The sequence below is a fragment of the Balaenoptera borealis genome, assembly GCF_965194805.1.
Source record: "Balaenoptera borealis genome assembly, chromosome: 11".
Classification (NCBI taxonomy): domain Eukaryota; kingdom Metazoa; phylum Chordata; class Mammalia; order Artiodactyla; family Balaenopteridae; genus Balaenoptera; species Balaenoptera borealis.
In genome coordinates this window covers 3,422,158-3,444,751 of record NC_138868.1, presented here as the reverse complement: position 1 = coordinate 3,444,751, position 22,594 = coordinate 3,422,158, and the positions used below count along the sequence as shown (strand labels likewise).

General features: G+C 57.7%; 1 protein-coding gene across 12 annotated transcripts in view; it reads left to right on the top strand.

The window, feature by feature from the left end:
* Window positions 1-20,959, top strand: part of ANO1 (anoctamin 1) — a 90,802-nt gene extending 69,843 nt beyond the window's left edge. For all 12 annotated transcript variants that reach the window (XM_082340603.1, XM_082340606.1, XM_082340612.1 and 9 more), the window contains 7 exons: window positions 1,136-1,236; window positions 1,804-1,949; window positions 4,746-4,898; window positions 11,121-11,173; window positions 13,177-13,361; window positions 17,535-17,640; window positions 19,314-20,959. In XM_082340603.1, coding sequence (XP_082196729.1) covers window positions 1,136-1,236; window positions 1,804-1,949; window positions 4,746-4,898; window positions 11,121-11,173; window positions 13,177-13,361; window positions 17,535-17,640; window positions 19,314-19,562 — 993 coding nt within the window. In that variant the 3' untranslated portion in view covers window positions 19,563-20,959. The remainder of the gene's footprint in view (window positions 1-1,135; window positions 1,237-1,803; window positions 1,950-4,745; window positions 4,899-11,120; window positions 11,174-13,176; window positions 13,362-17,534; window positions 17,641-19,313) is intronic.
* Window positions 20,960-22,594: the final 1,635 nt, after the last annotated feature.

Here is a 22,594-nt window from a genome sequence, read left to right as displayed (position 1 = left end):
GGCTGCCTGGGGCACAGTCTAGAAGTTCAGCCACCTGAATGCCGGCCCCTGAACATCCCAAGACATAGGCCTCATCCGCAGTAAGGGATGTTTGCAAAAAGCCCACGATGTGCTCCCCCGCTATATAACACATCATTTACATAGATGACACCCTGTCAAGCTCTTTAATGGTTGGAGAAGTTGGGGAGATGCCTTTGTGGAGTAGAATAAAGCAGAGGACATTTTTTTTTTTTTTTTAATGAGATGATGGCTGTCCCAGATAAATTTTTTGCTAATGGTGTATAAAGTTTTGCTCAGGACTCAGACAGGAGTGAGCTGTGCCCCAGAGTGTCACCCAGTGTCCCCTGAGTTCCCTTCACTTGGACAAGTTAAGCTTCTGACCGCCTGCCCGGCCCCCAGTACAAGCCCACGAAGGACAGGGCATTAAGGCCTCCGAGGGGTGGCCGGCTTCCTCACCCCGCGGCTCCCAGCTGCACGGCCCAAGCCTGCGTGGCCCTGGGGGAGGAGGAGCCCTGAGATCCAGCCCCACCGCTGCCTACTCCCTGGCAGTGTGCTCGCTCTCTGAGCCTTGTTCCAGCCCTGAGAGCCTGTCAGCCAGGTTGTACTAGCTTCCGGGAGCTGCTGTAACAAGATACCACAGACCACGTGGCTTAAAACAGCAGAGATTTATTCTCTTATGGGTCCAGAGGCCAGAAGTCCAAAATCAAGGTGTCAGGAGGGCTACGCTCACTCCGAAAGTTCTAGGGAGGGTCCCTCCAGGCCTCTCTCCCAGCTCTGGCGGCCGCGGGCAATCCTTGGCGTCCCCCTGCTAATCGACGGGCCTCTCCAATCTCTGCCTCGTCTTCACGGGGCCTCCTCCCCTCAGTGTGCCTGTGTGTTTCCTCTTCTTATCAGGACACCAGCCATTGGAGCAGGGTCCACCCTATGCCAGCACGAACTCATCTTAACTCGGTCACATCCGCAAAGACCCTATTTCCAAATAAGGTTCCATTCCAAGGTTCCGGGGGTTGGGATGTGGAGGACACAATTCAACCCTCAGCACGGGGGCCGACCTCCCCTCGCTGGGGGCTGGGGTCGTCTCTCCCGATAGGCAGGGCGGGGGTCGGGGCTGACGCCCCTGTTCTCTGTGCCGCAGTGCGCCCCAGGGGGATGCCTGATGGAACTCTGCATCCAGCTGAGCATTATCATGCTGGGGAAGCAGCTGATCCAGAACAACCTGTTTGAGATTGGCATCCCGTGAGTAGCGCCAGCTTCAGGTCACAGCGGAGCAGGGGGGAGATCAGGGCCTTGGGCTGCTCGGGAGACCCTTGCAGTAGTCTGGGTGGCAGGTGATGCGGGGCCTGGGCCAGGGTGTGGGGGCACCGGGAACGGGGAGGTGGTGAGGACACAGGAGGAAGACGGGCAGTAGCCACCCCTAGTGGACGAGGGCAGGGACGAGGCCAGGATGACCCCTGCTCCCAACTGGCTGAGGATGCAGGGTACCCCTAGGCGGCCCCAAACCCACGTGCCAGCCTCCATGGTCCAAGGCAGCCAAGTCTGCTTGGGCCCAGCCAGACCCCTGACACCTGAGGGGCCCTCTCCGGCTTCCGTTTCCTTATGTCACAAACAAAGCAGTGACGCTTGCCCCCTGCCCCTGGGGAAAACGGCAAAGGAAATCATCCACAGAGGGGTCATCGCAAAGATGTTAGTTCAGGATTTAGAACACTCGATGCCTCAGAGAATTGGAAAAACAACTTGGAGGGGCCAGACCCCCAAGCCCACCTTCCTGGAAACCTAACCGAGGTGACGTCGTGTGTCTTTCAGGAAAATGAAGAAGTTTATCCGTTATCTGAGGCTGAAGCACCAGAGCCCCTCTGACCACGACGAGTACGTGAAGAAGAAGCAGCGGTACGAGGTGGATTACACGCTGGAGCCCTTCGCGGGCCTCACCCCGGAGTACATGGAGATGAGTGAGTGACGGGAGAATCCTGTCCTGGGAGACGGGGCAGGACGGAAAAGGGCCAGCTGGCCGCCTGGGGCTCGCTGCGGTCCCTACACGGAGCGGGACACACCCCGGACTCAGCCGTGTCACCTGCAGCTGTGTCGCTGGATGGGAGGATGGCCGGAGGCGGCACATGACCCCCAGGAGTGGGGCGAGGGAGAGGGGGGACAGACCGGGTGTGGCCTGCACGGCAGACACCTGGAGCCTCCCTGACCCCACCTCCGACCTCTCCCTCCACTTGGGCCACACTGGCCTCCTTGCTGTTACCCAAACTCACTGAGGTCGCTCCTGCCACGGGGCCTTTGCACTGGCTGTGCCCCACCCGGAATGCTTTCCCCTGGTATGAGCGTCACTCCCTCTCTCCCTTCCTCCAGGGCTCTGCTCCGAATGTCCCCCACCAGAGGGGTCTTCCCAACCGCAGCGTTTACAAGGGGCAGCCCCTCCCCCTGCTTTCTGGCTCTCACCACAGCTGATATCTTTAGTCCCCACCCCTTTTCTCATTCCTCCCCCATCTGCCTCTCCTGTAGAATCGAAGCTCCATGAAAGCAGGTCTTTTTTCTTCTTCACTGCTGTACCCCCTGCACCTAGAACAGGTCCAGCTATACAGTGGGTGCTCAATACGTGCTCCCTGAATGAATGGATGAGTGAAGGCTGAGACTCACGCAGAGGGGTCCCACAGTGTCGTGCCCCCTGACCACCATGGACAGCTTATCCTAAATGCTGGGGGACTTCCCTGGCGGTCCAGTGGTTAAGACTCTGGGCTTCCACAGCCGGGGCCCTGGTTTGATCCCTGGCTGGGGAACTAAGATCCCTCAAGCCTCGCTGTGCAGCCAAAAAAAATTTTTTTTAATGCTGGTTCCCGGGCCCAATCCTGGTCTGCGCGGAGTGGGACCCAGGACTCTGCGTTTTAACAGGCACCTGGGCGAACCAGCCAGGGACTGGTCTGCAGGGTGAGCTGGTCAGGGGTGGGGTGGCCTTGGGTTGCAGGAGTGGTTCTGTTTAATTGTACCGCGGGCGCTTCCCTGCCCTATCCCTGTTGGCAGAGTTGGTCCCAGTAAGTCACTCCCAGCTTCCCAGACAACGGTGCCATAACACTCTGAGACTTAAAACAAGGAGATGGTGTGGTGTTTGGGTGACATCCTCTGTTTTGTCCCGGAATCAAACCCAGGCTGAACCCGAGGCAGGCGGGCAGCTCCCTGCCCTGTGGGTGCCGCCTCCCCAGGCCTGCCCTCTGCCCGGCTGTTTATACTCATCGTGGGGCCTGGGAGGAGGGTCTCCACTGCCTGACCCCGTGGGAGGATGGACACCGAGAACAGCAGCCTATGATCCGCTGAGAGACTGCAGTCGGTCGTTTCCCCAGATTTTAATTTTTTTAAATTTTATTTATTTATTTATTTATTTTTGGCTGCGTTGGGTCTTCGTTCCTGTGCGCAGGCTTTCTCTAGTTGCGGCAAGCGGGGGCTTCTCTTGTTGTGGAACACCGGCTCTAGACGTGCGGGCTTCAGTAGCTGCAGCAAGTGGGCTTAATAGTTGTGGCGCACGGGCTTAGCTGCTCCGCGGCATGTGGGATCTTCCCGGACCGGGGCTGGAACCCATGTCCCCTGCATTGGCGGGCGGATTCTTAACCACTGCGCCACCAGGGAAGTCCCCAGATTTTAATTGTTATGGTGGCTGGAGAGTCCTGGGTCCTCTGGGGTTTAGTGAAATGAAATTCCTGGGGCAGGTCCCTCCTGCCCACCCAAGGAGCAGCTGCCCCGTGCCTGGCGGTCTCCTCCAGGCCGACTCGGGCTGGGATGGGGTAGGTGGAAGAAAAGGCCCAGTGGGCATGACCCACCCGCACCTCCAGCTGCCCTCCCCCCTGCTGTCCCTGCAAGAGGAGGCAGTGTCACTCGGGAGTCGGGGAACCCGCAGCCTCGGGGCTCAGCAGCCCCCTGGCCGCGACGCCGAGCTTACCCAGTGGCTCCATCCCCTCCATCATCTCCAGAGCCTTCAGGCGAGGCCAGCATCCACAGAAGCACCCTGCGGAGCCCCCGTGGGGCACGTGAGGGGCCGCGGACGTGGCTCCGGGATGAGGGATCACACGGGGCCTCCACCCGCACCCCGCCGCGCCAACAATGGTCACGCTCAGCCCGCCAGGCCTGGGGCGACATTCTGCCGGCTTCCTTGTTTCCCGCCTGGCACCGAGCGCCCTTGGGCCGGGTCCGGCTGTACGGTTCCTGAGCCAGCTTCCCCCACTCGCTTCCATTCGGCACCCTTTCCCCGACCTGCCCCGCCGGTCCATGATGAGGAGAACAAGGAAAAGCAAGGGAGTGCGGCAGAGGGGCGAGATTGTCCGAACAGTGGGCGGTGGTCCCCGACCGGCTCCCCGAGCCCCGATGGAGGGGGACGCTGGGGGCTGTTGGAGACGCAGTGATGCTCACGGGCTCCCCAGGTCCTGGGAAGCACTAGGGCACCGTCCCAACCCGCACACAGGGTGACTGAGGCTGGGCCTTGGTGCTCATGGGCACCTTTTTCCCATTATTGGTGATTTTTTAAGATCAGACATATGATAAGTGAGTACACGCCCTTTATTCAAGAGGCAAGACTCAGGTCCAGAGCAGAACTTGGAACCTTGCCCACAGCTCCCTCCCGGCCTGGGCGTGTCCGAGATCCCCTCTTACACACGCGAGGCAGGGCCCCGTCCGACCCGGGTGCGTGGGGCGGGGGTCCTGCCATCCCGGGACAGGGACAGTGCATGCTGACCGCCGCCTCCTCCTCTCTGCAGTCATCCAGTTCGGCTTTGTCACCCTGTTCGTTGCGTCCTTCCCGCTGGCCCCGCTCTTTGCACTGCTGAACAACATCATTGAGATCCGCCTGGACGCCAAAAAGTTCATCACCGAGCTCCGAAGGCCGGTGGCCGTCAGAGCCAAGGACATCGGTGAGTGCCCCGGGCACTGGGGTTGGAGGACATACTGGGCTTGGGGAAAGGATCCTGCTCCCCGGAAGCCAGAGGCAGAGCTGGCAAAGTGGGGTCCTGGGCTCCTCACTGCACCTGCCCTGGGGAGGGAGTCAGAGATGGGGCGGGGGGTGAGGATGCAGGACCTCCAGGCCCCTCTCCACCCTACCCCGAACTCCCAACTCCTGAGATGTGTGGGCCGCGGAGAACATTTGGGAAAGAGCTCGTGTCTCGGATATCTGAGTATCTCCCCGGCGTGCTGCTCCAGGAGGTCCACAAGATGCATTCCCTCTGACGGTCCTCAGCACCCCTGCCCCTCCCCGGATGTCTGCATGGCCCCAGAGCACAGAGCCAGACCAGCTAATGTTAGCTGCTCAGCAGTGCCTTCCTACAGAGTGTATCGTTTAGTCATTTAGCGTTCACAGAAGAGTAAAGGAAGGAGGGAGCCCCCTCCCACCAATGAAGGAAGAGCATCGTGTCACCTGCCTGTCGGGTCAGGGCCGAGAGCAGCCTGGGCTTTTTAACCCCGAGTCACTAAGGGGCTCCTCATCCATGTGGAAGAGGGGCTTGGGGTTGGGGGTCATTTAACATCAGCATAAGGAATAACTTTCGAATAGCCAAAGGTGTCGAAAGTGGAACCGACATCCTTGTGGAGTAGTGAGCTCCCTGTCACCAGAGGCATTTAAGCAGATGTGGGTGCCCGTCTGTCCAGGAGTGGGGGGATCTAGCAGGCAGGGCTCAGAGCCCCATGCACGCCTTGGCCAGAGCTGGCCCTCACCAGCAAGGACAATGCTCATCGTATCTTAAAGGGAATCAACTTAATCCGGACCCAATTTTCAGGGTGAAAACAAGAAAGTCTTTATTGGGATTTTATCTTGAAATGAGATGGAAAATTACAAACTATATTCATTTTATCTCCTATTGAACACAATTTTATTTACAACAGCACCTGTGCTAGTTCTGTGCTGGTTCCTAGAATAAACAAGATTGAATTGTGTGTTAGGGATGTTATCTGTCATTTTACCAAAATAAGGTTTGCACACCAGCAAGATCTTTGGGTTGGGCTTTTGTAGCCCAAATATAATCTTGCAAAAATGCAGGGGCTTCATCACTCCTTCCAAAACCTTCTCTTGCCCTTGGCATTGGGTCGCCCTTGTTGAAAACGCCCCTGAGGCCGTTGCATCCCCAGCCAGGGGCTCCTTGGCCCGTGCTGGGCCCCATGGTGCGGGCCCCCCCCGCTGATGATTCCAGGCCCACTGATTCTCCACCATCCACCCCTGCCCCCCGAGAAGCCTGGAATCCGGCTTTACACGGTGCAGCCTCTCAGGTTGAACCGGATGAAATTGCCGTTTTCACAATTCCAACACGCTCAGATATCGGTGATTTCACCTGGTTTACATTTGTGCTCTGGGGTCCATGATGTGACCTGCCGGCCCCAGGCTTAGAGAGGGTCCAGGCACGCTCGCTGTTCCACCAGGAGGGACGTCTAAGCCCAGCTCCAGTACAGAGGTCATCGCCCTGTGTTTTGACACTTTAGTCTCCTTCCCATCTGGACGACCCAGACAATCAGCAAAGACTCAGCAAACAGATGTCCTCCCTCCTAGACTTCGTTTATGATTTTAAAAGATTTTAAGGCCCCTGAACTCACTGGCCCTGTGAAGTCCCTTCTGGCCCCCAGGGTCCCTGATTCTGCCTCATCTGTGGCCTTGGAGCGAGGCTTCGCCCCTCACACCACACCCCTAAGGAGCCGGGAGGGCCGTGGCCACAGGGCCGGGCGGGACAGCAGTCCAAAGCAGTGGATTTGCTGCTGCGCTGAGTCAGAGCCCGGCTCACGTTTCCATGAATGGCCGGAGAGTAAACGTTTTTTGTCTCTGTGGACCGTGAGGTGATGTGCCGGATTCTCAACGAAAGGCGAAGCTTCTCACGCTTTTTTCACTCACACTTGAAAATGCAACAGCTGTTCTTTGCTCGTGGGTCATCCGAACAAGCACCAGCCATGCACTGATTTGGGCCACAGGCCGTATTTGCAAATCCCCCCCTCGAGATCAAGGTGACGTGGAACCCAGGGCTCTCGGAAGCGTACCACGCCCTGCTCTGAGGACGACCCTGGAGAGCTGTGTCTGGCATTGAACTTTCTCTGGGGCTTTCATCTGTCGAGTCCCGCCAGGAGCCTCATGGGGAAGCTGGGGCAAATCCTTGGTCCCACTTTCCAGATGGGGAGACTGAGGACAGGTGGTTAGCGGAGCGGAGCTGGAACCGGAGAACTCAAGCCCTCGGCCCCTCCTGGCACACCTCCGTGAGGTGCACGCCTGAGGCCTGGATGGGGCAGACGGTCAGCCTGTCAGGCGCTCCCTGGACAGTCCTCGGGAATCCTGAGCCCGTGCCCAGTGGCCGTGAAGAAAAGAGTGTCGCCTCCCGCCACTTGTTGCTTACAAAGGCCCGATTCTCAGGCACCCGGAGGCCCCAGGCGTGTCCACAGCGGCCAGAGTTTGCTTTGGCCTCTGTGCCTGGCAGAGCCGTGGCCGTGTCCTGCAGCAGCACCCAGACCCTGCAGCCCCCCAGGGTGGAAGGGAGCACCAGGGCGCCACGCTGCCACCGGCCCTCCGCGGCCCTGGTGGGCGTTGTCGTTCCCACCACGAGCAGGGCTTGGATCATATCCTCAGGGTTTCTGCTCACGGCTCCTCGATGTTTCCCAGTCCTTACGGATTGGCTGCTCACTTCCTGGTTCCTGCCTGGTCAGTTGGAGCATAATCTGGGTTTGTTTATGGACTCCTCCACGGTAACCTTTCCTTGAAGAGGCTTTTGTATTCCTCCTGTGATCCGTGCAGGGCCCTGAAGGGACAGACGGCCCCAGTGGCCCCCATGACCTGCACCCACGGCGCCAGGGGTGTCTGGAGGAAGCTCTGCCACGAAGCACAGGCGCTGCGACTGCCCTGCTTGGCCCTGGAGCGGGGGGGCGGGTCATGGCGAGTGGCTGCGGGGACCCAGCCCCGTGCGCACGTGGGAACCGGCTCCAGCATCCCAGTCCTGACCTCTGACTCCAGACCAACGTGCTCCCTGCCCTCATGCTCATTCTTCAGAGCCTTCCGAGTGGGGAACTCTGCCTGAGCTCAGCTCCTGGGTGCTGAGAGTTGTTGACAGGCACATCTAAACACCTCCATGACGTGTGCTTGGAAACGGGGCTTAGCGTCTCCTGGGACAGCAGTGATGCCTTTAAGAAGTAGGCAGATGGAAATGAGGCATCCGCCCCGCGAGATTTTCATAAAGGAAGCCAAGATTTGTCCCAAACAGCATCAGCCCCTTGTACCTCCAGGTCGTCAGAGCAATGATTCTTATCCTGGAGTGCGGAGCGTGTGTCTGAATAACTCGCAGGGTCAAGGCTCCAAAAGAGGCTGATTGTGCGGGCCGGAGCAGCATCCGGGTTTTGCATTTCTTCAACAGGAGCCCACAGTTCCGGGGTGGGGATCGCACAGAGGACCATCGGCCTGGACATAAAGGCACTGCAGGACCTGGAAGACAGGCTCAGTCCCGGGCCGGGGAAAGCTCTCACTGGCCCATCCGTCTCCCAGCTCAGCAACCCCATTTTCTGTTGTCACCTGTCTCGGCCCGCTGGGCCACTCCCTGGGCCGGCCGCAGACTCGTTTCCTCCTGCTGTGCTCAGGAACCAGCTCCCGAGGCAGCCCCCTGCCCGGAAACCTCAACCTGCCCGGCTCACCGGCACCCCGGTCCCCCACTCGGAGTTCTCAAACTCAGACCCCTCGGGGCCAGGCGGGGCCGCAAGAAGGAGTGGACAAAACACACGCACCAGGCGTGCTTGTTCCCAGCTCCCTCGAAACACCCAACCCTCGGGGTTTTTTGTCTCCCCGCTTTAGTCAGGTCTGGGTTTGGATAAATGTTTCTCTAAGCGACTGGTGGTGATAAAGGGAGTTGCCTTGGTACAGAGAGACCTGCAGTGCATTGTGTGGTCTGAAGGAGGCACCACTGCCAGCCATGGCCAACTGTTGTCATGGAGATGCCAGCCCGCTGCTGACTCAGAGCTGAGGCTCCTTTAGAAGCAGCAAGTTTCGCTTTTTAAAAATATGTCATCCGGGGCTTCCCTGGTGGCGCAGTGGTTGAGAGTCCGCCTGCCAATGCAGGGGACACGGGTTCGAGCCCTGGTCTGGGAAGATCCCACATGCCACGGAGCAGCTGGGCCCGTGAGCCACAACTACTGAGCCTGCGCGTCTGGAGCCTGTGCTCCGCAACAAAAGGGGCTGCGATAGAGAGAGGCCCACGCACCGCGATGAAGAGTGGCCCCCGCTTGCCGCAACTAGAGAAAGCCCTCGCGCAGAAATGAAGACCCAACACAGCCAAAAATAAATAATTAATTTAAAAAAATAATAATACGTCATCCCGATCTGTAAACATCCATCAACATTTTTTAAGTAGCGGGCAAGCTCGAGGAAACACCCTGGATGTGGCACCTGGATGTGGCAACCTCTGCTCGGGCGGGAAGCCTAGTTGGAAGGGCTTTCTACGTTCATACGGTCATTCAGCCAACGCTTACCCAACAGCACCCAGCCCCACGTGCCAGGCTGCGTGCTAGGCCCGGGAGGGATGGAGGATGTGCCGTTCACAGCCTCCCCGGGAGCTCGGAGTCTGCAGAAGGGCTCCCAGCCCCCGAGACGGCCAGCCGTGAGGGTGGGCCGTGCACAGCGCTGATTCCCTAAGGATGCGTTGCCCGAGGAGCCGCCTCCCGCTCACTTGCACCTCGAGCGCTTCCTTCGGGAGAGACGGGAAGGGTGGGTGGATCTAGCGCCCCGAGGAGCGCAGGCCCCGAGACCGCCCTGCCACTGCTCCAGCGCGAAAGTGAGTCAAAAATCGCTGCCCTCGTGGGAAGACCCAACAGAACCGGGACGAACTTCCCATCTCGGGTTCGGTGATAGCCTGCACGGACGGCTGATGGGCAGGGAGGTGAGCGTTACTCCCACGAGGCCCCGCAGAAGGGTCTGCAGCGGGCATCGTAAATGCTTGCTTCATGGAGTGGTCCCCGGCGGGGGCTGGGGAGCTCCCTCACAGCAGACCTCGGGTGCTGGGTCCCAGCCTGCGGTTTCCAGCTTCTGGGCTACATGGGCCTGAACCCCTGCTGTCTCTGCAGACCCCCAGCATACACCCCCGAGACGGGCGCTCACTGCGAGGGCAGGAACGCCCATGAGCGGCTCTATGTGCCCTGGGTAGAGACCCCCAAGCCCTGGCCACTGTCCCCTCCAGCCCTTTCTGAGAAGTGCTGTTGTCACCACTTCAGATCTGGCTCCGGGCAGGGAGAGAGAGTGCCTGGGACAGGATTGCAGCCCCAACTTTTCGATGATGTGTGCCTAGCGGGATAGGAACGCGGTCAGGTCAGGGGCAGGGGCGAGCAGGGGCCCGGGGCGCCCTTCCAGGAGTCGCAGCGTTGAGGCCCTAAGGAGCGGGGCTGGCCCTGGGTAAAGTGCTTCCTTCCTGGGCTTTCTGGTCCTTGTCTCTGCTGGGAGCGAGGCCAGTGGAGCAGCGCGTGATTCTCCAGGTGCTGTGTAATCCTCCTCCTGTTCGCCTGTGGTTAGGTGCAGTGCCGCACCTTGGGGTGATGGGAACAAGGGGGCATCCAGACGGGAAACGGTTTGTACCGCACTGCTGTCCAGTCATTATACCCAGGCCATGGTCCCAGCCTCACCAGCCGGGGGCCCTGGCTTTGCTCCTTGACACTGGCCCTGCATCTGGCCTGTCCCTAAATTCAGTTTTCCTGGCACTAGAGCTACGGAAAATGCATAGGACATCAAACTTCGTGGTTTCAGTCTCCAGTTACTGCTGCGTGGGCTCTTTGGGGCAGGAGCTGCATCCAAACGGAATCTTTGTCTCTCTAGAAAAAGGCTCCATCCAAGCCGATCAGTAGTTTACGCAGCTTCGCAGGAGATTGTTCAGAACCAGGGACCAGATGTCTCTAAGCATCTCTTTGAGAAGCTACACAGTTTGCTTACAGACAGCTGACGAGCCAGGACAAGCCACGGGCTCTGTTGTCAGCCAGGCTCCCCCAGGCCCTCCCCAAACAACTCCCTGTTACCACGTGTCTGACCTGCCCCAGAAAAGGACCAGACCGGCCCCTGCGAAGGCCGGGCTGCTGCCTGCTAGCCCGGGTTACTGAGAGCCAGGGCAAGGGGGTCTTTAAACCTGTGCTTCCCTTCCCCCCAGGAATCTGGTACAACATCCTCAGAGGCGTCGGGAAGCTTGCTGTCATAATCAACGTAAGTGACCGGTGACGCCAGGACCTCGGCCGGGAAGCCCGGCCCAGCTGCCACGTGGTCGGGCACCCCTTCCCCTTGCAGGGAGCTGGTCCGTCCCTCCAGCCTCGGAGCGGTTCCCAGCTGGCACGGGCATCTCCTCTTCAGAAGCATCCCTTGAGGGGATGGGTCCTGTTGAGGGGCGGGGCGGGCTCAGGCGGGAATGACAAAATCTCCTCGACCTTTCTCTGCAACCGGGGGCAAAACCCTCCACCGTGCCCACCTTGGCCCCTAAGTCCCCTCTCTCCCAAGTCCTGAGAACAAACAAGAGAAGGAGATAGGGGCAGACAGGGAGGGAGAGAGACAGAGACAGGGAGGGTGGGAGAGGGAGAGAGACAGAGACAGGGAGGGCGGGAGAGAGAGACACACAGAGACACAGAGACACAGAGAGACACAGAGATTCCTCATTAGCAACTCTTCTGCTCTTTTTTAAAAAAGTTAATGTGGGGACTTCCCTGGCGCTCCAGTGGTTAAGACTCCGCGCTTCCACTGCAGGGGTCACGGGTTCGATCCCTGGTCGGGGAACTAAGATTCCGCAGGCCACGAGGCACGGCCAAAAAAACAAAATTACCTTTCCCCTTTATGTGAAACTCATGCCCGCTCTTTAAAGAAAGTTTGAGGAATACTGAAACACGGAGAGAAGAGGAAGCTGCCAGTCGCACACACACGCACACAGGCACACACAGACACACGAGCTTGCTGGGGACAGTGCCCCACCCTCCATGGCCCTGCCCCGGCATCTGGTCCACGAGAACCCCAGTGGGGTCTGCAATGCCTCAGCCCTGTGACCCTAACCCCTCCACCAGCCGGCCAAGCCTGAGCCCCCAGAAGCTGCCACCTTGCGTCTTGCAGGGTTGGCGGGGGGCGGGCAGGCAGCTCCCTGGAGCAGATGGTCACAGTGCTGGGTCAGGGTCACAGTGAGGCCCTGATACTCAGTTCCCATGGCATAGGAAGTGATGCTCGGCCCAGGAGAAGGGACCCTCAGAGCCCTGGGACCTGCTTTCCCTGCTGGCTGACAGCTCCCTGGGTTAAGGCTTTGAAATCCCACTTATACAGGGAGGCCGTGGGCTGAGCTTGCACACTGGACAGCGACATCTCCGCACCGCGACCCGAGCTGAGCTGGGGGGCACATTTTGATGGGGAGAGGCTGGAAACACCAAGGTACAGCCCCTCTGGGGCATGAGCATGGGGGCACTGAGAGCAGAGCAGCTAGGAACAAGCTGGATGTCTCGTGAGAACAGCCAGCAGCAACAATAATAATAACATTTATTGAGCATCTAGAATGCTCCAGGCCTTTCTAAGCCCATTCAGTGCACCCACCCACTAGTGCACACACGGCCCATGGAGGCAGAGGGTTATTGCCCCATCTTACAAGTGATACACCCGAGGCACAGAGAGGTCAGGCGACTTGCCCAAGGTCACACAGCCAACAAGAGGCAGAGCTGGACTTTACCCCAGGCCATCGGGTCCATGCTCTGATACTGGCCTCACACTACGCTGCCCCAGGGACTGCTCTAGAATAGGGTGAGCTGGATCTGAACTTCACAGTCTACAAAGCACTTTTCCTCCCTGCCTTGCTCTCTTTCAAACAAGCCAGGAAGGAGAAACACCTAGAGTGGGCGCTGTTAGCCCTGTTTGACAAGAGAAAATGGAGGCACAGAGAGGTCAGGCAATTTGTCCAGGGCCACACATTCAGTGAGAGGCAGCCAACATTGTCCCCAAGACTTCTCGTTCAGGGGCGCCCTGTTCCCAGCCCCCAGGCCCTCTCCTCAGGGTGCTGGAGGGGCTGACAGGAATGCCCCCAACCCTTCGTTTGTCACTTGACGAGCCGAGGCCATGGGGTCATGTTTGCCAGCTTGGGTCACATGGCCGGGCCCCAGGGCCAGCGCTGCCCTGGCTCAGGTGGGGTGCGTCCCCCTCCCCCTCCCAGCTGGCGTCCACACTCACTGCTCTGTTCCCCGGCCCAGGCGTTCGTGATCTCCTTCACGTCGGACTTCATCCCTCGCCTGGTGTACCTCTACATGTACAGTGAGAACGGGACCATGCACGGCTTTGTCAACCACACCCTCTCCTCCTTCAATGTCAGCGACTTCCAGAACGGCACGGCCCCCAGCGACCCCCTAGACCTGGGCTACGAGGTGCAGATCTGCAGGTACCACCCAGGCAGCTCTCTTTAAAGAGCCCCATTTGGTGGGCTTCTGGGAAAACCCCGGTTCAAGCCAGGATTCTTTCAGGGCAAATCACAGAAGAGCTCAATCTTGCTTCAAGGGAAAAAAACAAAATATCCCTGGGGTGGGGGTAGGAGGTGATTTATTAGTTCTTTAACTAAGAAGTCCATGGTAGGCTTCAGGCACGGCTGGATCCAGGGGCTGCCGTTTGTCATCCGGCCCCATTCTGACACTGCCTCCCGATTTTATACATTCCTGCATGTGGGCATCATTTCCTGACAGGCAGTAAGCGACCCCCAGCAGTCCTCTCTGCTCAGCAGTCCCAGTAGGGGGACTTTCTTTCCCACTAGTCAGCAAAAGTCCTAGGATTGAGTCTCAGTGACCTGTCTTGGGTCAGAGGCCCATCCCTGAACCAATCACTGTTGCCAGAGTGTGCGGGGCTCTTGTTGGCTAGGTCTGGGTCGTGTGCCAGGGTATGGAGTCATGGCCATAGATTTGGGGGGGCATCCCAAGGAAAACTGGGGTGCTGGGTGCCGGGCAGGCAAAAGCAACAGATGTCTGAGAGGGTCCAACCTGCGGGGCCCCATCAGCTGGCCAGACACTCAGGGCGGGCAGAGAGCACCCCAGGAAAGACGGAGATGGGGAAGGGGGTGGCACGAGTGAGGGGCAGAGCCAGGCCTGGCTATTCGCTGTGCATCTTCCCCGTGCCAGCCTGGCTGGGTTAGGGGCCGGGGGCTCAGGGCTGGGGGCTCGGGAGTGGGCCACATGATCCCTGCTGCCCAGGTAGAGGGTGGAGGCAGTAGGGGTCACTCCAAGGGGAGGGGCAAAGTGGGTAAAAGAAGAGTGGTGAGCAGGGGTGTCTGTGGGTGGGAAACTGCAGCCTGTTCTGGAGCGTAAAGCATAAAGGGAAACGTGGTGGACGGTAGGACTGAAGGCGCAGGCAGGGGCACGGCATCCTGGGTCAGGAAACAGACGACTGTGGAGTGATTGGCCACGGGCTTTGCCATGAGGCTGAGACTGGGGAGGCAGAGTGGGGCACGCTCAGCATCTGTTGGCAGTCCGAACCGCCTCCAGCCCAGCTGAGATTCAGAACACGAAAGACTGCAAGGGCCAGAACACGTGTCACAAAGCCCACGCCATGACGCGCAGCCCTGTCTGCGTAGGGCGGATAATTTACCCCAAGGCTATTTACTCTTACTTTGCCCATAGTTCTATCAAGCTTACCTGTCTGTCTTCATACCCTTGCCCTAGTAGCAGGAAGTGGAGGAGACTGCCAGGGTCCAGGGTGCTGACAGCAACAAGCAGTGGCATGTGGCTGCTTGCAAAAAAAAAAACTGGCCCAAGAAATGGAAAAACAGCACCGCGTGCGGTCATTGGAACAGGCAGGCAGACCTATCCAGCATAGGTGCTACCGATGGCTTTGCAACAGCAGATGTGCCCGGGTGACCCCGAGTGATTGAAGAGAAATTACACGACGTGCCGTGTGTTCTGTGTCAGGGCAGGGACCACACCTACTCTGGAACCCGGTACAGCCAGGCCTGCCAACGAGAAAGGGCATGTGACAGACAAACATGCAACACGACATGCTTCCCGCTTTTCAGAATCCCACCCACCGCATGTTTCAAGGCACATGTATGTGAGCACGTACATCACAGGAAAGGCCCAGGTGATCTGCTTCAGCCCCCTTCGTGGTCGCCTCAGGCAGGGTCGGCCTGGAGAGCTGGGGGTCAAGGGCAGGGGCTCAAGGTCGCTTCCTCCCCCTCCTCCGCAGGCACGGGCCCCAGAGACCCCCGAGCTTCCGGTCCAGGACCCCTGCCGCTTCTCAGCCAGCGCTGCACTTCTCTCGCTTTGTTTGAACATCCCACGCCAAGAACACACTCAGGCCGACCAATTTAACTCAAAATGAATTTTAGAGGAAGAATGATTTAGAACAAAGAAGGCAGGGATATAGGTGGTCATTTTATTATAAATTCCCTCAGAAATGTCAGTGTTGGTGTTTCCTGGGTAAGAATCGGGCATCGGGCATCCAGCCCCCGGAAGCAGCTCCCCATCCAAGCATCGGTCAGGAGTCCTGGCCACGCAGGGGGAGGCCAAGGAGACAGAGCAGAGACCTGGTTTTTAAGTGAGACCCTTGTTACTTTTACCCCCACAGAGAAGGAAGGCCATGGGCCAGTCCACTCTGCTCCCTGGGATTCGGGCTTTAGCCAGGCCCACCCAACCGTTGCCCACTATTAAGTGCTGTAGGTGCCGTGAGCTCCGTACTGCCGGCCGCTCCCCTGTCAAGCCGCCTCCCAGAGGGGTTGGCTGTGGGAGGAGCAGCACCCAGCCCAGCCTGGGGCAGCAAGTATGGGAAAGGCAGCTTAGCAGAGCTGAGCACTGTGACCACTGCTGGCTACCATTTATTCCTGCACTGCAACAGGCATGGTCTCATTGAATGCTCACAGCAGCCCCAGAGAGGGCATTATTATTCTCCCCAGGGAGAGCTGGCAGGCTTAGCACAAGAGCAAAGCAAGGAAAACTGTAAGATCATCTCTGTTAGAGGTCAGTGCAGGTGGTGGGGGTTGGCATCTGGACGGTTCTTATGTAAGTGGGCTTTGAGGGATGCATAGGAGTTTGCCAGGTGACCCAAACACATTTCCCAGCATCCTGGTGCAGCTGGCCTTGAGAACAGAAAGAAGAGGGAAGAGAAAATGTGTGTGGCTTCTGATGCCGGGAGAACAGGGGATGCCTGTTCCCATCGGAGATCAGGTGGTGCATCTTCTGCATGGCTCAGCAGCTGGCACCAGAGGGTGTGTTCCCAGACCAATCCTATCTCTGGGGTTGGCAGCTTAGCTCTGAACAAGCCCTCCGAGACTCCCATCCAGCTCCCTCAGACACAAAGCTCTGTGGGTGAGGGGCCCTGTCTGTGCCCCCTGCAAGCTCTGCCCCTGGAATGCAGGGACATGCAGTAGCTGCTCAATAAATACCTGCGACGTGACTAAGTGAGGGAATGCCAGACCGAGGCCCAGAGAGGCCAAGCGATGGTGCAGGGACACACAGCAAGGCGGGAGCCGGCTCTGGGTCTATGCGAGGCCTGTGCCCACAGAGCTAGGTGCCTCCTCTCCCGGTCTCCCCAACTGGGCCTCAGCTTTTCAGTAACCAGCAGGACACACCTGCAGCCCAGCACTTAGAAACCGCCCCGGCCATGGCTTCCTCACACGGCTTTACGGAAGTTTTTCCCCCACAGAGGGGGTCAGTCCTGTTAAAAACCAAGCACCCCCCAAATTTGGGGGCGGTTGGTGGGGACAAAACCCGGGTTCTCATCCTCACCTGCCCCACATCAGGCATATCTGGGCCTCTGAGAAAAAGGCAGACCTAAAGCCCAGGAGGTACCCACCACTCCCACTGCACAAGGGACAGAGGTGGGACCTTGGGGGCCAGGGAAGTAAGCAAACTTGTCTCCCAGCAGGCGCTCGTGGGCAATGTCTGGAAGTGATAGAAGAGGGGTGGGCTGGTATTTATTACACGGAGATAAGGAGCTAACAGTTGGGAGAGGGAGAGACATGCACTGGGCCCCGTGGGGCAGGGCGGGCCTGGGGACAGTTCCCTGGTGCCCTGACCACACCAACTGTATGGTTAACATCGTACAAGGGCTACTTTGAGAAAATGTTTCATTTTTTCCAATCGTTTCCCCGACAGAGAGGGTTGAGACTGGAGAACTGGATTTCATGGAACCCTGCCTGGAGTTTTGCGGATGATGGGGGTTGGGTTGAGGTTCTAGGCTTAGGGACCCCACCCCTCTTCAACCAGGGAGGCCCCACTTGCTTTGTGTGACCTACCGGAGTCTCAGGTGGGATTTCTTTTTGGAAAATGGGCTCCACTGCCTTCAGAAGTTTGGAACCCCTGGACCAGATGGTCCCAGAGCCCCCTTCTGTGGGCCCACGGCGGGACTTATGGGGACGCCCCTCTGGCCTGTCCAGCCCACATGGGTGCTGGCACCCCCTCCAACGTGGGGAGACTCCCTGGGCGTGTGAGTGGGCTGGAGGGGGGCCTCTTCCTCCAGGGAGGGTGCTGTCCTACAGTTGGCCCAGGGTCCGACTCAGGCTTTCCTGACACTCACAAGCCCCTCGGTGCGGCCAGACCCCAGTTCCTGTCGAAGACCCACCTTCATTTTGCAGGTACAAAGATTACCGGGAGCCACCATGGTCGGAACACAAGTACGACATCTCCAAGGACTTCTGGGCCGTCCTGGCCGCCCGGCTGGCCTTTGTCATCGTCTTCCAGGTGCGAGGGCCCTGTCTGCTTCCAGCAGGTTTGGGAACTGAGGCACCGAGGAGGCGCTCTGTGCCCAGAGCAGGGTCAGGGGGACAGCAGCTGGCCGGCGTCGGGGGCTCGGAGGCTGGAGGACTTGCCCTGGGCACCCAAGGGTGGGGAGTACTGGTGACCCCAGGCCCTGGGCAAGGACAGGTCCCAGACCCTCCTCAGTTAAAGGAAGGCGGGACGGGGTGCCGGAAGGACTGGAGTCGTTCAGGGAACGCAGGTTTAGTTAAATGCAAGGCATCTTTATTGAAGGAGACCTGGGAGGGACCCACCTCAGTCTCCCCTGTCACTGTGCAGCGGGAGACGCGCCCTAGCGGACAGGGCTGGCAGGGACAGGAGGGCAGTGGGCTCCCGGCTGACACCAGCGCCCCCCTGCCCCCTGCCGCAGGCAGGGGACCTGGGCCCGCCTGGCCCAGTCTCTGGGGAGGGGGGCTAACTCTGAGGCCCGAGCGATTCCCAGTGGACAGGACCCCAGACTGGGGAGCAGCTGATGCACGCGGCCCTGAGGTCCCAGCCGGGGAGGCCGTGCTGGGGTTGCCCTCCTGTGTGGCCCCCAGAACCTGGAATCCAGACACTGGGTTCAAGCCCCAACCCTGCCCCTTCTACACAGTGTGGGCCCTGGCAGGGCTTCCGGCCCCCGAGGCCCCACTGCCTTGTCCGCCAGCTTTCCATAACCCTCTGGAGCCAGAACTAGTGTCTGGGGCCCAGTTCCCCAGAAGCAGAGCCTGAGCCAAGGATTCTGGTGCAAGCCAGCCATCGAGGGAAGGCCCTGCAAGGGGCTGGGGGCACGGAGCTCGGCTGGGAGGCGGTCTGGGCTGGACCATGAATCCCACCACACACGTGGGCCCACCTTGACGCAAAAGAGTGCCTTTAGTCTGCCCACCTGGCCAGTCATTGACTGCAGCCGTCCAGGCCAGGAACAGGGAGACGGGGGGGACGGTTCCCTGGAGACGAGCCTCTGTGAGCCTTAGCGGCCAGCACCCACCACAGCTGGGGGCTGGGAGCGTCAACCCAGAAAGGTGATGGCGGATGGGGGGGCACCAGCACCTTCCGTGACAAGGTGACTAACTCAGCCATACATACTAACAAGTGCCGGTCAGACGGAAGTTTAAAAACCAGAGATTGCCGTTTTTCCGTAAAAGCCAACTCATTTGCACCTTATGGACCAGAAATGCATCCAGGGAGGCGGCAAACGTTCAGGGTGATCCCGGGAGACCTTACAAATGGCAGAAGGGCCTGCGGAATCATCAGAGACAGTTTAAGCTCCCTGCGTTTCTGAACTCTTTGTATTTTGACTATTTTCCCTTAAAGCTTAACACTTGTTATATTTGGTGATGTGTAACCAATCAGATCATTTCTTAAGCCTCCCAGCCAAGAGATTCAGAACCACTCAGAGACGTTTCCTATTTACTGAGCTCAGATTCTTTCAAGAAAGTCGGCCACCGGAGGCCCCCCCCTGGCTGGTTTCCTGTTTCATTTATACCTTCCGGGAAACCGAGGCCTGGGAAGTCCAGGTGTGTCTGAGGTCCCAGGGCCGGGCTGTGACGGGACAAGGCACTGCCAGGTGGGGTGCAGGTGGAAGGGGGAGTGCTTCCCAGGTCCTCCTTCCCACCCCCTGATGCTGGCTCTCCTTCCAGAACCTGGTCATGTTCATGAGCGACTTTGTGGACTGGGTCATCCCTGACATCCCCAAGGACATCAGCCAGCAGATGCACAAGGAGAAGGTCCTCATGGTGGAGCTGTTTATGAGGGAGGAACAGGGCAAGCAGCAGCTGCTTGACACGTGGATGGAGAAGGACCGGAAGAAAGCGGAGCCCTTCAACAACCACAGCCCCACGCCCCCTGCCCCGCCGGACAGCCCCGACTTCCCCGGGGGCGCCCTGTAGCTGGCGGGCATCCCCGTCGACGACGTGCACCCTCTCCCGGGGCAGGCGACTTCGCACAACCCCCTGGTCCAGTGGCCCCTGGGTTTGTGACAAGCCTGGAAGACCACTTTCTTCTGATAGGACAACATTTCCCCGTCTTTTTCTGTTTTGTTTTGTTTTGTTTTTCTTGTTTTTGCACAAAACCATTAGGCAGGGAATTCTGTTATCTTTAGTATTCAAGGTTAATCAGAGTGATTGCTGGGGACAGGGTGATACACAGCGGACGCAGGGGCTTTGCGGAAGCGATGCTTGGAGTCTGGGGTCTCCTTGGCCGTTGGCAGTGAGCAACAGCCCCCAGAAGACATCGTCTTTAATCCTCCTGATGCCTTAAGAGAGAGGCGAGGTGGTATTCCAAGGCATTAGACAAAAGCTGGTGCGAGATCTGAGGGCAAACAGAGAAGTGGGTAAGGAATAAACGATGCTGACACCAGTTCCAAAAGACATCACCTGTCTCTAGGTTGAAAAAGTGAGATTTTTCATCACCTTTTCCTTCCCTGGATTCAGAAACCGAGACACTGGTCAGAAAGAGAGGTGCCCTGGCTCTGTCCACCCAGAGGGCCAGGAAGCTCTGAATTTACTCTTGGAGAACTAGCGGGGTGCAGGTGTCCTGAATGAGCGGTGACTGGCACCTCTGGGGTCCCCACCAGCAACCACATGCCTCCCCCACCTCAGGGTGACAGAAAAACGGGCGGTGAGGGATTATGACCTCGGAGGCATTTCTGCAGACGGCTTCAGGGTTGCAAGAAGTCTTAAGGCTTCTGGGGGTACTTTTGCAGCTTCAGAATATTTATTGGGTTTTTTTTTTAATCAATTCTACAGTGGATGTAAGGGTTTTTTCTCTGTAGCTCAAAGGCGGAAGGCGTTTATTTTATTAGCTAACCAAATATCATTGAGAGGAATTTAAAATACTGTTAATACCAAAGATTTTTATTAATAAAGGCTTCTATTTTGGTAACACTTCTCTATATTTTTACTTACAGGAATGTTACTGTTGGACTGTTATCATTTTAAAAGCTTGTGAAAACAAATCTCATAGCTGATAAGAATGATCTCAATTTGCAGCCATTATACTAACCGATGATCTGAAATTTCTCAAGCGCCCAGAGAAACATAAAAGAAATGTTTCACCGAAGGGAGGCACGAAAAGATAAACGTGTCTGTCTTGAACGTGTGGTCGGTGAGACGCTGACATTCCTGTGAGCTGTCAACTAGGGGGGAAGTCCGTAGGTGTAGCAGATTTTCGTTATTTGCTAAAGTCATGCAATCTGATGCTTCTACTTTCTCTTGTACAGTAAGTGGTTTGAAATGGGGTTTTTTGTATATAAACATTGTATTAAAAATGAGGTGATTACCAAAAATCCTTTTATGGAAACCATTCTTTTTTTAAAAAAAGTGAATGTACACAAATCCACAGAGGACCGTGGCTGAACGCTCGTCTGAATAAATTTGCATACATGACACCTTCCTCTCAAACCCTGTCTGCGTGACTTTTGCCCCAGGAAACTCGAGGGGCCAACCCCAGAGCCCCGTGGTTGGACCTGCAAATGCGGAGGGACTCATAAGCCTCCGCATCCTCAGCCCCAGACACATGGCTCGTTCAGGATGTTCCTGGGACGTTGTCTGTCCGCGAGTATGTGCATGGGCGTGTGTGTCTGTGTGCACACGTGTGTGATTTGCGTGCATATGCGTTTGTGTTGTTTTGTCTGTGTGTGTGCATGCCTGTACATGTATGTGCGCCGGGCGGGGGGGGAATTGTGGTCACACCTTCCCAGCAGCCTCTTCCACGATACCCAAATCCCAACCCCTGGTGCCCGCAACCCGACAGAGATTTTAGTATTTTGGATTTTGTGGACCTAAAATTTCCCCCAAACCTTTTTGGGACCATCCCAGGGTTGCCAGTGCTTTCATTTGGGCAAGTGGGGGCACTTTTTCTTTAATTCATTACCTATAATCACCATCATTTCATGAAAGAAAGACTATCTTTCGCACTCAAACGTCAGCAAGGCCTCGAACGGCACACCTGCAGGGCCAGGGCGGGCCTCGGGCGCCCCTTGTGCTGCTGCGTCCCCAGGGAAGTCTCAGCAAACCCGAGCTCACGAGGCCCTGACTGCTGCTCGGTCAAGAATGTCCTTCTGGGGAATTTGCTGGCGGTCCAGTGGTTAAGACTCCGCGCTTCCACTGCAGGGGGTGTGGGTTCAATCCCTGGTCGGGGAACTAAGATCCCACATGCTGTGCAAGGCGGCCAAAAAATAAATTAAAAAATAAAAAAATAAAAGTTCCTTCTAAAGCTTTGGAACCTCTTCCTTAGTCCTGATGAGGGTGGCTCCCAGGGCCAGCATTGCCGGAAGCCCTCCCCTTTCATGGGTCCTCCCAGGGGGAGGATCTTTGGCCCCAATGAGTACATGAGCGAACAGTCTCAGAGTGGGGAGGTGACTTGCCCAAGATGACAGGGCTCCTTGGCACCCCTTAGAGAGATCCATCCAGGCAACGTTCAAGATGAAGCTGTGAGCAAGGGAGACGCAGCCCCTTCCCTCAGGGGATGACCTCTTGCAGTGGGCATCAGAGGCTGAACGAGATAATGAACCCAGCACCAGATCATCTCAGAGGAAGGAAGGGGCGCTGATGAAAATAAAACAGGGGTGTGACTGAGAGTCACTCAGAGTGACCAAGCTGGGCAGGGAGGCCCCTGGAGTCTAAACAAGGAGGAGCCAGAATGTAAAACCCTGGAGGAAGGTAGGATGGTTCAGGCAGCAGAGTGCATGTGCAAAGGCCCTGAGGCAGCAGTGTGCTGGGTGATTTGGAGGAGCAGCAAGAAGTTCATCATGCCTGGAGGGGAGGCACGGGGGGGAGGTGGCAGGAGACGGGGCAGGAGGCGGCAGGAATCGGGGACCAACTCTCACCAGCCCCCGGCTTAGTGAGGACCTCGAGCTTCGTGGTAAGTCCACGGCAGGGGCTGGCAGTCTTAACTAGGGCAGTGATGGACCTGATTCACA